The sequence below is a fragment of the Borostomias antarcticus genome, assembly GCF_949987555.1.
Source record: "Borostomias antarcticus genome assembly, chromosome: 13".
NCBI lineage: Eukaryota > Metazoa > Chordata > Actinopteri > Stomiiformes > Stomiidae > Borostomias > Borostomias antarcticus.
Window position 1 is genome coordinate 20262218 of NC_140246.1, and position 13808 is coordinate 20276025.

General features: G+C 46.2%; 1 protein-coding gene across 1 annotated transcript in view; it reads right to left on the bottom strand.

The window, feature by feature from the left end:
- Window positions 1–7780: 7780 nt before the first annotated feature.
- The window catches only part of cfap54 (cilia and flagella associated 54), a gene marked incomplete at both ends in the record, with an annotated part of 92298 nt that continues 86270 nt past the window's right edge, over window positions 7781–13808 (bottom strand). The window contains 5 exons of the mRNA XM_084448042.1: window positions 7781–7891; window positions 8131–8262; window positions 8598–8764; window positions 9028–9180; window positions 9426–9552. Of these exons, the coding sequence (XP_084304168.1) occupies window positions 7781–7891; window positions 8131–8262; window positions 8598–8764; window positions 9028–9180; window positions 9426–9552 (690 nt within the window). The remainder of the gene's footprint in view (window positions 7892–8130; window positions 8263–8597; window positions 8765–9027; window positions 9181–9425; window positions 9553–13808) is intronic.

A 13808-nucleotide genomic window follows, 5' to 3' on the forward strand; every position in this document is an offset into this window, starting at 1 on the left:
TCTTGAAAGTACCCAACCTGTTACCATTTCTAGTTTGTCTCTTCCAGGGGTGTTTTAGTAGTGGTGTTGTCCCATCTAATTGGTACAAATCGCTCATTAAACCAATTCCTAAATCGGCCAAAAATTACCCCAGAGTCCCACTTAACTATAGAGGAATGAGTCTGTTAAGCACAGTGCATAAGTTGTACTCTTATGTCCTAAATGCTAGGCTGTCCCAATACTTAGAGAATGAAAACATTCTTGTGGAGGAACAGAACGGGTTCAGGAAGCACAGGTCCTGTTTGGATCATATCTGTACCCTGAGCTCATAATTAGAGCTAGACTCTCAAAAGGGAAGTCTTCTTTTGTTTGCTTTATCGATTTTCAAAAAGCTTTTGATTGCGTTCATAGGAATCTTTTAGAGTTTAAACTTATCTCAGCTGGATTAGATGGAAAATTCTATAAAGCCATCAAAGCTTTATATAAATCCCCAGTAGCCTGCAGGTGAATGACATGAGAGCTGGCTGGTTCCCCAGTCCTCTGGGTGTTAAACAGCGTGATGTTCCTTCATCTACCCTTTTTGCTTTATTTATAAAGGATTTGGCTCAGCAAATCAAAAGTGAAGACATTGGTCTTCATATTGGTGACCTGAAGCTGAACATCCTACTTTATGTGGATGATAGAGCCTTAATGGCTGGGGGTGAGGAGGAGCTCCAGCAGCTGTTAAATATAGTCCATTTGTGGTGTACAAAATGGAGGCTGTCAATTAACCAAGGAAAAACTCAAATTTTACACTTCAGAAAACCGAGAGTACAAAGAAGTACCTTTGATTTTTATGTTGGTGGGTTGTCCTTATCTTTTACTAGTACATATAAATATCTGGGCTTCATTTTTGATGAACATCTACGGTTTGAAGAAGGAGTTAATGCTCTGGCTGATACTGCAAGTAGAGCTTTGAGTTCCATTATAAGTAAATTGAAATAATGTCCAAATCTGGGTTATAGTACTTTTTCTAATCTTTATGATGCATGTGTGTCCCCAATTCTATTTTATGCAGCTGGAGTGTGGGGAAGTAAGGAGTTTCCCAAGGTGATTGCCATTCAAAATCAGGCAATTCGCTGTTTCTTGGGTGTGCACACATTTACACCTGTGCTGGCTTTACAGGGGGGCATGTGCTGGGAGCCCTGCTATATTAAGCAGACGGAAATGATAAGGTTATGGAACCGTCTCTCCACTATGCCGGAGGGCAGAATAGACAAGTATGTGTTTAACTGGGAGAAAGCACATCGTTTTCCATGGTGTAGTGATATGTACTGTATGCAGCTTTCTGTGAAGTTGATCAACAGTTTCGCTACAGAAATGGTTTAAGATGCGGGGTGCAATACATTAAACAGAAGTTACTTATTGATTATAAAGAGAAATGGGCCACCAATATCTAGCTCAAACCCAAACTTAGAACCTACTGTCAAATTAAAAATGTGTACAGCCCAGAACCCTACAGTATGTGACTCTGCCAATGGATAGATGTAGAAGATCTGTTTGTGCTCAGCTCAGAACGGGGACCCTTCCTCTTGCTAGTGAAGTAGGTAGATTTAACTCTGTTGTTGAGGAGAGAGACTTTGTACAGTGTGATCTTGAAGTGACGGAGGACGAATTTCATTTTATGTTTCATTGTCCATTATATGATGATCCCAGACAATATTCATTTTTTTCTATTTGAAAAAATGCAAAACCTGAAGCCAGAGTTGTTCTGGTTAGGAGATGATGAAAAGCTAGAGGGTCTGTTCAGAGAAGAGATTTTCACTACTGCTACCTTTATTAAGAAAGCATGGAATCTAAGAACTGCTAAATTATTTACATGTAATATGGCTTGAAGAAGATGGCTGGAGCTATTAGTTAACTTTTGATTGTAATGGAATGTCTGTTGTGAAATGATTGTGTTTGATTTTGTGTCTACTGTATGTTTACTGTTGATGTGTCCTGTCAGTCCTTACGGGCTGGACACCCTGTCCGGGGTGCATGACACTGAAATAAACATTTCCAATCCTAATAGCTTATAATAATGGGTGCCCTATGAATGTGGAGTCAAACAATGAGGCAATGAAACACCACCATCAAACAGCCTATTTCTGTGTAACACAGCTTACAGTGAATCATATTATCTTCATAATATATTAGCCTACACATTGCCTGAGTAAATATGTCATGCACAACAGTGCACACTTAGAGATTTCTTGTTGCGGAAGGCTAGGCTGCATGTTGGCACTGTCATTTTCCCCACAGTGAGAAGGCGTTCTCTATGACTAGAGTGATTGTTGCTCTACCAAAATTGGGATTCACATAGCAGTGTAAATATGAAGGCGTTCACAAGTCATTCACAACAGTATTTGAATTATAGTGATTGCTTTGAGCACATAGCCTACGCTGTCCACATGATTATTTGAGAATAAATAAATACAGGAATTATTTATGAGAATAAATAAATACAGGAATTATTTATGAGAATAAATAAATACAGAAATTATTTATGAGAATAAATAAATTAATCAATTGTTTAGCGATGACAGATCCAATTGATTATGATTCCGGTTGGACTGTGGAACATATTTGAGGGGTTATTTTGCTATATTGGATAGATTTATTGTTCACTGGTGTCAATTTCAAAGCGTTTCTCGGGTTTCACCTTTCTGCCATTAGGATCATTGGGCCTCATTCACCAATATCTAATTAAGTTCTGTTCTTAAATGTATTCCTAAGAACGTTTCTAAGGAAAGCTCCCGTCTGATTCACGACGTGTTCGTAAACCGCTGGAAGAGTTCGCACCTGCCTTCTCTTAATGGCGAATTTCATGGTTTCTCAAGTTCAAAGCTTGTGGCCGCTCACATGAATTAGCATAGGTAAACTCCCCGCCAGCCCCATATAAGGATATGCAGCTCCAGGGTCGTGCCCAGATGTCACTTCTCTGAATGAATACCAGTCATTCGCGCACACTTCTCGCCTTTTGATAGCATAATGGTTTAGGTGGGGTTGTGTCAGGTGCGTTAGCAAGTCAGAGGACTGCATTTCGAATCCAGCGTGGGCAATCAAAATCTGATTTTAATTCAGCCAAGTAGGCCTCCTACTACGAGGAATTTACCTTGGTGCATAAACATAGCGAGGCAGAACAGTGCAAAATGTCAACTTGATAGAATACAATATACAAGGCTACAGTCTACAAAAATGTAGGCTATATAACCTACACAGCTGTCAACGCTAGCAGTTGACAAAAGAGGTACCCTACTTATCTGATCTTATCTACATACTGTATAGAAATGGTCCTTATTGTGTCATTTGTAAATTGAGTATTAGAGTTTCATCTGTAATGACCATAACCTTGGAGCTGGCAGCAACATTTCACTGTGACTGGACATTAGGCTGCATGTGACAAATAAAGGAATCGTGAATGTTTAATCTTGAGGAGAGATATGCAGGCCACTGGAGGGGGGCCGGCGTGCCCACCCACCCACAGTTTGACCAGTGCGTTGGTGCCATAATAGGGACAACAGCACTGTTGGGTGTGTGCGCCGCTGGCGATATGGATACAGACACCAGGGACATGGACTAGCACCCTCTCCGCAGCAGACTCTCCGTCTAGCGCACTAACACACATCCAACTGTAGAATTGAGGTGACCGCAATCACCAAATGATGAAATGGTCATGGATTTGTTGGTAGGCTATTATATGTAGGCCCTATACAGCGAAATCACACGGTGCTTTTGCAGAACGGTCAAATAATTAAAACAAAACACAACACACATTAATTTACACCAAAATCACGAATTATTAACACACAATCTAAATATTTTATCTACATCTTCAAGATCAACACGAATAACAAGCAATTCGGAGCGAAATGATTTAAACTATGAAATATCAGATATTCTGACGCACACGTTTACAATGTAAATTATGGTTATGATTAGGACACGTTATTGGGAATTAGGCAAATATAATTTCATTTCAATCATATATCATCCAACTGTAGAATTGAGGTAACCGCAATCACCAATTTTGCATAGTCTACATTTCCGCACTCAAATGGCCTACTTGTGACTGCTATTCAGTGTTCATATATTCTGTTCTTAGCTGAGAATAAATCCCAGATGAGAAACCATTGGTGAATGCCAGAATTTTCTTAGAAACAGCGCAAGTACACTTTAAGAAGAAATGCTTCTTAAGAACTTCTTTACTTCGTTGGTGAATGAGGCCCATTGTTTTTCATTTGGCCAGAAATGTGCGTACGCATGGGTCAGAGTGTGCTTGGAGGTGAGCACATTCTCCGCCATTCTCCCGTCAAGTTTGTTTTTTATAAATCCCAAAGTTTGCTCAGGAGTGGCATATGCATTCTTTTGTGTGTACGCAAGCTTTATAAATGAGGCCCCTGCTGCTTGTTGGGGGTATTTGTGTGTGTGCATGTATGTGTGTGTGAGTGTGTGTGGGCAGACCTGTGTGTGAGCCTTGGAGGCCTGGTGCTTGTCGGAGGTCTTTGTGTGTGTGTGTTTGTGTGTGTGTGTGTGTGCAGACCTGTGTGTGAGCGTTGGAGGCCTGCTGCTTGTCGGGGGTCTTGGCGCGCCGCTGCCCGGGGGAGGAGGCGGGGCTTGTGGTGGTGCCGGGAGGGGAGGAGACGGCGTTGGCGCCCGCCCATGCCGCACACAGCTCAGCGTGAAGCGCCCTCAGTCTGACACACACACACACACACACACACATTCACACACACAGGGCACAGAACACAGAACAGGGAGCAGAGAAGAGGGGATCGATCAATCAGGGAGCGGAGGAGAGACCAATCAAACAGGAGATACGTATACCGTAGCTGGGAGGATCAACCCAGTAGTGAGACTCAAATCTAGAGGTCTAGGGTGGGGCTAGAGAACAAGGTGTGTGTGTGTGTGTGTGTGTGTGTGTGTGTGTGTGTGTGTGTGTGTGTGTGTGTGTGAGTGTGTGTGTGTGTGTGTGTGTGTGTGTGCGTGCGTGCGTGTGAGTGTGTGCGTGTGTGAGTGTGCGTGTGTGTGAGTGAGTGAGTGTGTGTGTGTGTGTGTGTTGTGGCACCCTCTTTGCCATGGGTGGAAACAAGGCTGCCACCGGGACGCACACCTCTCCGGTGGCTACGCCCCAATAGTCCCTGGAGACGCACAGACCCCGCTCCCTGGTTCAGCACCCTGGACAGTGTGGCCAGGTCGTGGCCCTTCCAGGAGTTCAGCACCCTGGACAGTGTGGCCAGGTCGTGGCCCTTCCAGGAGTTCAGCACCCTGGACAGCGTTGTGGCCGGCATATACAGGCCAGTCAAGGTCGTCACGGCAACTCTGGGGCCAAGCTGGCACCACTCACCTCACCAGCTGTCTTAGTCCTAATGTAAGTTCCTGGCCCAGTGGCGGAGCCCGTATAAGATTGATTAAAAGGTCAGTGATGTGAACTACTGGGTCTGACAGCCTGGATGCCATAAACCCACTCAATTTTACCATGTCAATCTATTGAAGGCCTACCAGGAGCCCGCCGAACCAGCCCAGGAGGTGGTATCAGCGTTCATGGCTGCTCCAGGACCTCAAGGAGCTGACCATGCAGCACCGAGATGTGTTCTCGGACCTACCAGCCCTACCGGATCCCGGAGGCCCAGCAAGAGGCTATAAGGAAGGAGGTCCGGACCATGTTAGACCTGGGATAGAGGAGTCACAAAGTCATGGGTCCAGTCCCATCGTCCTGGTCCCCAAACCTGAGGGCTCGTGGAGGTTCTGTAATGGCTTCCGCAAGTTGAATGAGATCTCCCGGTTCGATGCTTATTCCATGCCCCGAGTGCACGAACTGATTGAGCGCTTGGGCTCAGCCAGGTTTGTATCCACACTGGACCTGACGAAAGGGTACTGGCAGGTCCCTCTGACCTCCCAGGCCAAAGAGAAAACTGCCTTCACCACCCCTGAAGGGCTGTTCCAATACACAGTGTTACCGTTCGGAGCACATGGAGCCCCAGCAACGTTCCAGCGGCTAATTGACCGGGTCCTCCAGCCACACAAGGACTATGCGGGCGCCTATCTGGATGACATCATCATTTACAGCACCAAGTGGGAAACTCACCTGAAGCACCTCTGGGCGCTCCGCAGGGCGGGGCTCACCGCCAACCCTAAAAAGTGCCGGCTCGGTCTGGAGGAAGCCTCCTACCTTGGCTATCACATCGGCCGAGGATGTGTTCGACCACAGAGCAAGAAGGTGCAGGCCATCTCCAGCTGGCCCACCCCGCGCACAAAGAAACAGGTGAAGTCCTTCCTGGGTCTTGTGGGGTATTACCAAAGGTTCATTCCGCAGTTTGCCACCGTCACAGCTCCCCTCCACGACCTGACCCGGAAACGCCTGCCGGACAAGGTGGAGTGGAACCCCCGAGGCGGACTGCACCCTCAGGCAAGCCTTATGTTGTGAACCAGTGTTGGCCACCCCTCACTTCACCTTGCCCTTTGTCCTCCATAGACGCCTCGGCTGTCAGCCTTGCTGTCGCAGGAGCGGGGCGGGGAGGAGCATCCCATCGTATATGTGAGTAGGAAGCTCCTCCCACATGAAGAGTCCTACTCCACAATAGAGAAAGAGGCGCTGGCCATTAAATGGGCTATCACCCACCTGAAGTACTACCTGCTGGGATGCCGGTTCCGGCTGGTCCCAGACCACGCCCCCCTGAAATGGATGTCCTCAGCAAAGGACACCAATTACAGTCACCCACTGGTTTCTCAGTCTCCAAGACTTTGACTTTCAGGTGGTGCAGCGACCGGGTCGCTGCCACACCAACGACGACACCCTCTCCCGGAGGGACTCCTTCTAGGGGGCCGGCTGTGTTGACCCCGTCCTCGTTCCAGGTGGGGGGGGTATGTGGCACCCTCTTTGCCATGGGTGGACACGAGGCTGCCACCGGGAGACCCACAGACCCCGCTCCCTGGTTCAGCCCCTGGACAGCGCGGCCAGGTCCCGGCCCTTCCAGGAGTTCCGCACCCTGGACAGCGTGGCCATGTCGCGGCCCTTCCAGGAGTTCCCTACCCTGAACAGCGTGGCCAGGTCGTGGCCCTTCCAGGAGTTCCGCACCCTGAACAGCGTGGCCATGTCGTGGCCCTTCCAGGAGTTCAGCACCCTGGACAGCGTGGCCAGGTCATGGCTCTTCCAGGAGTTCAGCACCCTGTACAGCGTGACCAGGTCGTGGCCCTTCCAGGAGTTCCGCACCCTGGACAGCGTGGCCATGTCGTGGCCCTTCCAGGAGTTCAGCACCCTGTACAGCGTGGCCAGGTCGTGGCCGGCATATACAGGCCATTCAAGGTCGTCACGGCCACCCTGGAGCCCAGCTGGCACCATTCACCTCATCAGCCCTCGCCCTGCAGAAACACCAGCTGCCGCCTATCAGCTGATGAGCTGGGACTGCTGAACACCCAAGGGAGAAGACCAGACAGCGGTCCGAGGACTCAGTGAGTAGACGGACCTGGTTGATGGTGGTGCTGGTTGTTCTGTTGGTGGAATATTGCTAATGTGGCCATTTTTCCTCTGCTCACGCTGCAGGTCAGAAGCCTGGACCTGACCCCAGAACTGACCGAAGGACCTCCGCAGCCAGGCGGAGAGAACCCTGGAGCACGGAGGCAGCTCGGCTGGCCCACATTTCTGTTGTGACTTTTTCCTTTGTTTGGTGATTTGGACTGGTAATAAAGCTGCTCCCCGACTCGACCTCAGTGCTGAACCCTGCATTCCCTCTCGGTGTCCCACAGTGTGTGTGTGTGTGTGTGTGTGTGTGTCCTCTACCTACTTGTGGAGGCTAAGTGTGCACTGGCCACACTGCAGCTCAATGACGGCGCTGGCTGTCGCCCTCATAGCCGACAACGGAGCTCTGTTCACACCAAACAACAGCACCACCTGAGAGAGGAGAGAGAGGAGAGAGGACAGCGAGAGGGAGAGAGGGCGGAATGGAGGGAGGGTAGGGAGGGGAGAGAGAGAGAGAGAGAGAGAGAAGACTTAGTATCACTAGGAATTATATTACAAAACGAGGTAAAGAAGGCTCAATATAATAATATTAAAAGCAGCAGAGGGAAGTGTGAGTGTGTGTGAGTGTTTGTGTGTGTTTGTGTGTGTGTGTGTGTGTGTGTGTGTTCTACCGTGTCCTGGTGGTCCTGGGTGGAGCTCAACGGAGGGTGGTACCACTGGACACACAGCTCCGGCTGGTTAGCAAAGGACCATGGGTACAACTCCCCCCCCTGTCCCAGAGTGCCTCGCACTGTGGGACACAGCTAGACACACACACACCAGAGATAGAGACAGTCATCAATGGGGTGTGTGTGTGTGTGTGTGTGTGTGTATGCCTGGGTGTTTGTGTGTGTGTGTGTGTGTGCGTGTACCTGGGTGTGTGTGTGTGTGTGTGTGTGTGTGTGTGTGTGTGTGTATGCCTGGGTGTTTGTGTGTGTGTGTGTGTGTGTACCTCGGTGTGAGTGTGTGTGTGTATGCCTGGGTGTGGGAGTGTGTGTGTGTGCCTGTGTGTGTGTGCGTGTGTGTGTGTGTGTGTGTGTGTGTGCGTGTGTGTGTGTGTGTGTATGCCTGTGCGTGCCTGTGTGTGTGTGTACTGTACCTGTATGATCTGGGGCTGTGTGATGATCTCGGTGGGGGGTTCTGGGGCGCAGCACTGCTGTCTGTAGGCCTCCATGTGTGACTGGAACCAGGAGTGCAGCTGAGCCAGCCTGAGAGACAGGCTGCTGTCTGCCAGGGACACCAGGCCCTCCACACACTGGGGAGACACTGGGACACACACGCACACGCACGCACACACACATAAACACACACACACGCACACACTGCTTACGCTGCTTCCTGTATCCGTGAACTGAGACTGAAAACTGCTGTCGTTAAGATTCTGAAAGCTTTGGTATCTATTACTGTTTGTGTTTAAGAGTTTCTTGTCAAATGTGTACAGAAATAAAGATATTGAAGTGTGTGTGTGTGTGTGTGTGTGTATGTGTGTCTGTGCGTGCGTGCGTGCGTGCGTGCGTGCGTCTGTGTACCTGGCCGGGTGGAGATGTTCTGCAGGTTGACCAGGTGTGTGTAGTAGCGTGAGAGGTGGACCCAGGTGAGCTGGCAGCGGTCCCTACTGCTCAGCCCAGGACCAGACTCTGCTGACCAGCCGGACAGCCCCCTCAGTCCCTGGGCCACTCCTCCTAGAGGAGCACACACAGGACACACCAGCTGTTAGAGGACGAGGAGGAGAGAGGGAGGAGGAGAGAGGGAAGAGGAGAGAAGGAGAAAGAGGAGGAGAGAGGGAAGAGGAAGAGGAGAGAAGGAGAAAGAGAGAGGGAGGAGGAGAGATGGAGGAGGAGAGAGGGAAGAGGAGAGAAGGAGAAAGAGAGAGGGAGGAGCAGAATGAGAGGAAGAGGAGAGAGAGAGGAGGAGGATGTGAAGGTACCACAGGGGTTGAGCAGGTCGTTGGTGGCGAAGTCTGGCAGGACGTTGAGTGAGATGAGAGGCAGGTGATCTCCGTTAGCTCCTGTACTGCCACACAGCTGGCTGCACCGGGACATGGCCTCCCACGTCTGCCACACAACAACAGCGACAACAACAACAACATCACCACCTGGACTTGGCCTCCCACGTCTGCCGCCTGGGGGGTAGTTTACTAAGCTGGCTAACTGAGTAAGCCTGACTTTTACAATGAGTAAAACCTGGAAACTCTTCAGATCTGGAACATGGACTGAAGTAAAAATAGCTTTCTGGGTTTGGCTTTGTGCAGAGGTCAGGCTTACTTAGTTAGCCAGCTTTGTGAAACCCCCCCCCCCCCCAGACTCCCACAAAACAACACATGTTCATGGTCGGTTCTATCTGGTCATGAAATACAGCCCTGTGGGCCGAAACAAAGGTACTTTATATGTGTGTGTGTGTCTGTAGGGCTGTCCACATTGCATATTCTTATCCTAGGGCTATCCTTGGCCTTGGGCTAAGAGATAACCCTGGGTTAATTTAGCCCCTTTTCACACACATATTGTTAACCCAGGGTTAACCTAAGCCCAATACTATATGATTCACACTGCAGTTCTACTAGCCCTGGGTTAAATGTCTGTTGGAACACACAACTAATGTTTACATTCGAATGACGCAGCAACATAAGTTTGTTCTTAAACTGACTTTTCCGACCACTCAGAAACATTGCTGTTACCGCCTGCGATCAATTTGATCTTTTATAATATTTTATTATAAACATGTGATGTAGAGTCCATTGTTAACTTTAGCCCCGTTTCACACTGGCACCTTTTAGCCCCGTGTTTAGTTGATTTTCAGGGGATAACCCAGCAAACTCGGGGCGAACCCTGATCCGGAGCAGGGCCAGCAAGCCCTAGGCTGAAGTCTAGCCCACTTTGGAATGTGCCAGGATGGTGCCAGTGTGAAAGCTTTCTTAGCCTGGGGCTAACATCTCCCTTAGCCTGGGGCTAACAGCTCCATTACCCTGGGGCTAGTCTCGCATAGCCAGACCTATCTCCACACTTCGTTTACGCTGTGCCAGCGCCGGAAACAGGTCTGGCTGGACATATTACCATTCTGCAATAGGGGGGAAAAAAACACAGTATTTCTTTAAACCAATCACAGTCGTCTTGGGCGGAGCCAGCCCCCGGTGTTCCTGCAAAATAGTCTGGATCGAATCTGATTGGTGCCGAGAGAATCTCTCGGCCGAATCAGATTAATTTGCGTCGCTACTGATTGGGCAGTGTGACAACGAATGACAAGGTTAATTGCCAAAACGTACATCCATTGAGTTAGACTAGCCTGGGGCTAAAAGCTCCATAAGCCTGGGACTAAGAAGGTTCTAAGAATGTGTTTAGCCCTGGGCTAAGTTCAGTGTGAAAAGCCCTTGTGTGTGTGTCTGTGTGTTTGTGCGTGTTCGTGTGTGTGTGCTAGGGCTGTCCAAAAAAAATTTGAATATCTTTTTTTAAAAGAGGTTCAAACCTAAATTTTAGTTCAAATATTATAGTATTAATAAATAATATTATTTATCAAAAATTATGCAGCTTTACATTAATAACAGAACATTTATAGGCTACAATTTATTTACGGGCAATAATCCAATAATCCAGACCCAGCACCTTATAGAAAGATGAAAGTTAACACCTCAGCGAGGGGTAACAGTGTTCACAGTACAATATTACAGTCAAGGGTTATTTTATTAGGCTAATATATTCATGAAAAATCTTTTTTTTAAATGTATAAATTCGAATATTGTTCGAACTCTACTAAATTAATTCGAATATATTCTAACTCAATTTCATGGCACTTTTGACAACCCTAGTGTGTGCAGGTCTCCTCACCTTGGCAGCACCTCGGACACACACCCAGTGGAGCAGCAGGTAGGCCTCTGATGCTGTGAGACCACGGTTCAGAGTGGTCCTCACACGCTTCCACCCAGGAGGCTAGGAGAGAGAGAGAGAGAGTGAGAGAGATGAAGGAGAGAGAGAGATGAGGGAGATATGAGGGAGAGAGAGAGATGGGGGAGAGAGAGACAAGGGAGAGAGAGAGACGAGGGAGAGAGAGAGAGACGAGGGAAAGAGAGAGAGACAAGGGAGAGAGAGACAAGGGAGAGAAAGAGATGAGAGAGACGAGGAAGAGGCGGAGTGATGGACTTCTAAACAGTCAGATGTTAATAACAGTGTGAGAGAGATAGATGTTTATAACAGTGTGAGAGAGATAGATGTTAATAAGTGTGATAGAGGTAGTCAGATGTTTATAACAGTGTGATAGAGGTAGTCAGATGTTTATAACAGTGTGAGAGAGATAGATGTTAATAAGTGTGATAGAGGTAGTTAGATGTTTATAACAGTGTGATAGAGGTAGTCAGATGTTTATAACAGTGTGAGAGAAGTAGTTAGATGTTTATAACAGTGTGAGAGGTAGTTAAATGTTTATAACAGTGTGAGAGAGATAGTTAGATGTTTATAACAGTGAGAGAGAGAGATGTTTATAACAGTGAGAGAGAGGTAGTTAGATGTTTATAACAGTGTGAGAGAGGTAGTTAGATGTTTAAAACAGTGTGAGATAGTTAGATGTTTATAACAGTGAGAGAGAGAGATGTTTATAACAGTGAGAGAGAGGTAGTTAGATGTTTATAAAGGTGTGAGAGATATAGTTAGGTGTTTATAACAGTGAGAGAGATAGTTAAATGTTTATAACAGTGTGAGAGAGATGTTTATAACAGTGTGAGAGAGATAGTTACATCTCTATAACAGTGTGAGAGAGGTAGTTAGATGTTTATAACAGTGTGATAGAGGTAGTTAGATATTTATAACAGTATGAGAGAGGTAGTTAGATGTTTATAACAGTGTGTGAGAGATAGTTAGATGTTTATAACAGTGTGAGGGGTAGTTAGATGTTTATAACAGTGTGAGAGAGGTACTGTAGTTATGTTTATAACAGTGTGATAGAGGTAGTTAGATGTTTATAACAGTGTGAGTGAGGTAGTTAGATGTTTATAAGTGTGAGAGAGATAGTTAGATGTGTATAACAGTGTCAGAGATGGTTAGATGTGTATAACAGTGTGAGATATAGTTAGATGTTTATAACAGTGTGAAAGAGGTAGTCAGATGTTTAACAGTGTGAGAGAGATAGATGTTTATAACAGTGTGAGAGAGGTAGTCAGATGTTTAACAGTGTGAGAGAGATAGATGTTTATAACAGTGTGATAGAGGTAGTTAGATGTTTATAACAGTGTGAGATATAGTTAGATGTTTATAACAGTGTGAAAGAGGTAGTCAGATGTTTAACAGTGTGAGAGAGATAGATGTTTATAACAGTGTGAGAGAGGTAGTCAGATGTTTAACAGTGTGAGAGAGATAGATGTTTATAACAGTGTGATAGAGGTAGTTAGATGTTTATAACAGTGTGAGAGAGGTCGTTAGATGTTTATAACAGTGTGATAGAAATAGTTAGATGTTTATAACAGTGTGAGAGGTAGTTAGATGTTTATAACAGTGTGAGAGAGATAGTTAGATGTTTATAACAGTGTGAGAGAGATAGTTAGATGTTTATAACAGTGTGAGAGGTAGTTAGATGTTTATAACAGTGTGAGAGATAGTTAGATGTTTATAACAGTGTGAGAGAGATAGTTAGATGTTTATAACAGTGTGAGAGAGATAGTTAGATGATTATAACAGTGTGAGAGAGATAGTGTGAGAGAGATGTTTATAACAGTGTGAGAGAGGTAGTTAGATGTTTATAACAGTATGAGAGAGGTAGTTAAATGTTTATAACACTGTGAGAGAGGTAGTTAGATGTTTATAACAGTGAGAGAGATAGATGTTTATAACAGTGTGAGAGAGATGTTTATAACAGTGTGAGAGAGGTAGTTAGATGTTTATATAACAGTGTGAGAGGTAGTCAGATGTTTATAAGTGGGAAAGATAGCTAGATGTTTATAACAGTGATAGAGGTAGTTAGATGTTTATAACAGTGTGAGAGGTAGTTAGATGTTTATAACAGTGTGAGAGAGATAGTTAGATGTTTATAACAGTGTGAGAGAGATAGTTAGATGTTTATAACAGTGTGAGAGGTAGTTAGATGTTTATAACAGTGTGAGAGATAGTTAGATGTTTATAACAGTGTGAGAGAGATAGTTAGATGTTTATAACAGTGTGAGAGAGATAGTGTGAGAGAGATGTTTATAACAGTGTGAGAGAGGTAGTTAGATGTTTATAACAGTGTGAGAGAGGTAGTTAAATGTTTATAACACTGTGAGAGAGGTAGTTAGATGTTTATAACAGTGAGAGAGATAGATGTTTATAACAGTGTGAGAGAGATGTTTATAACA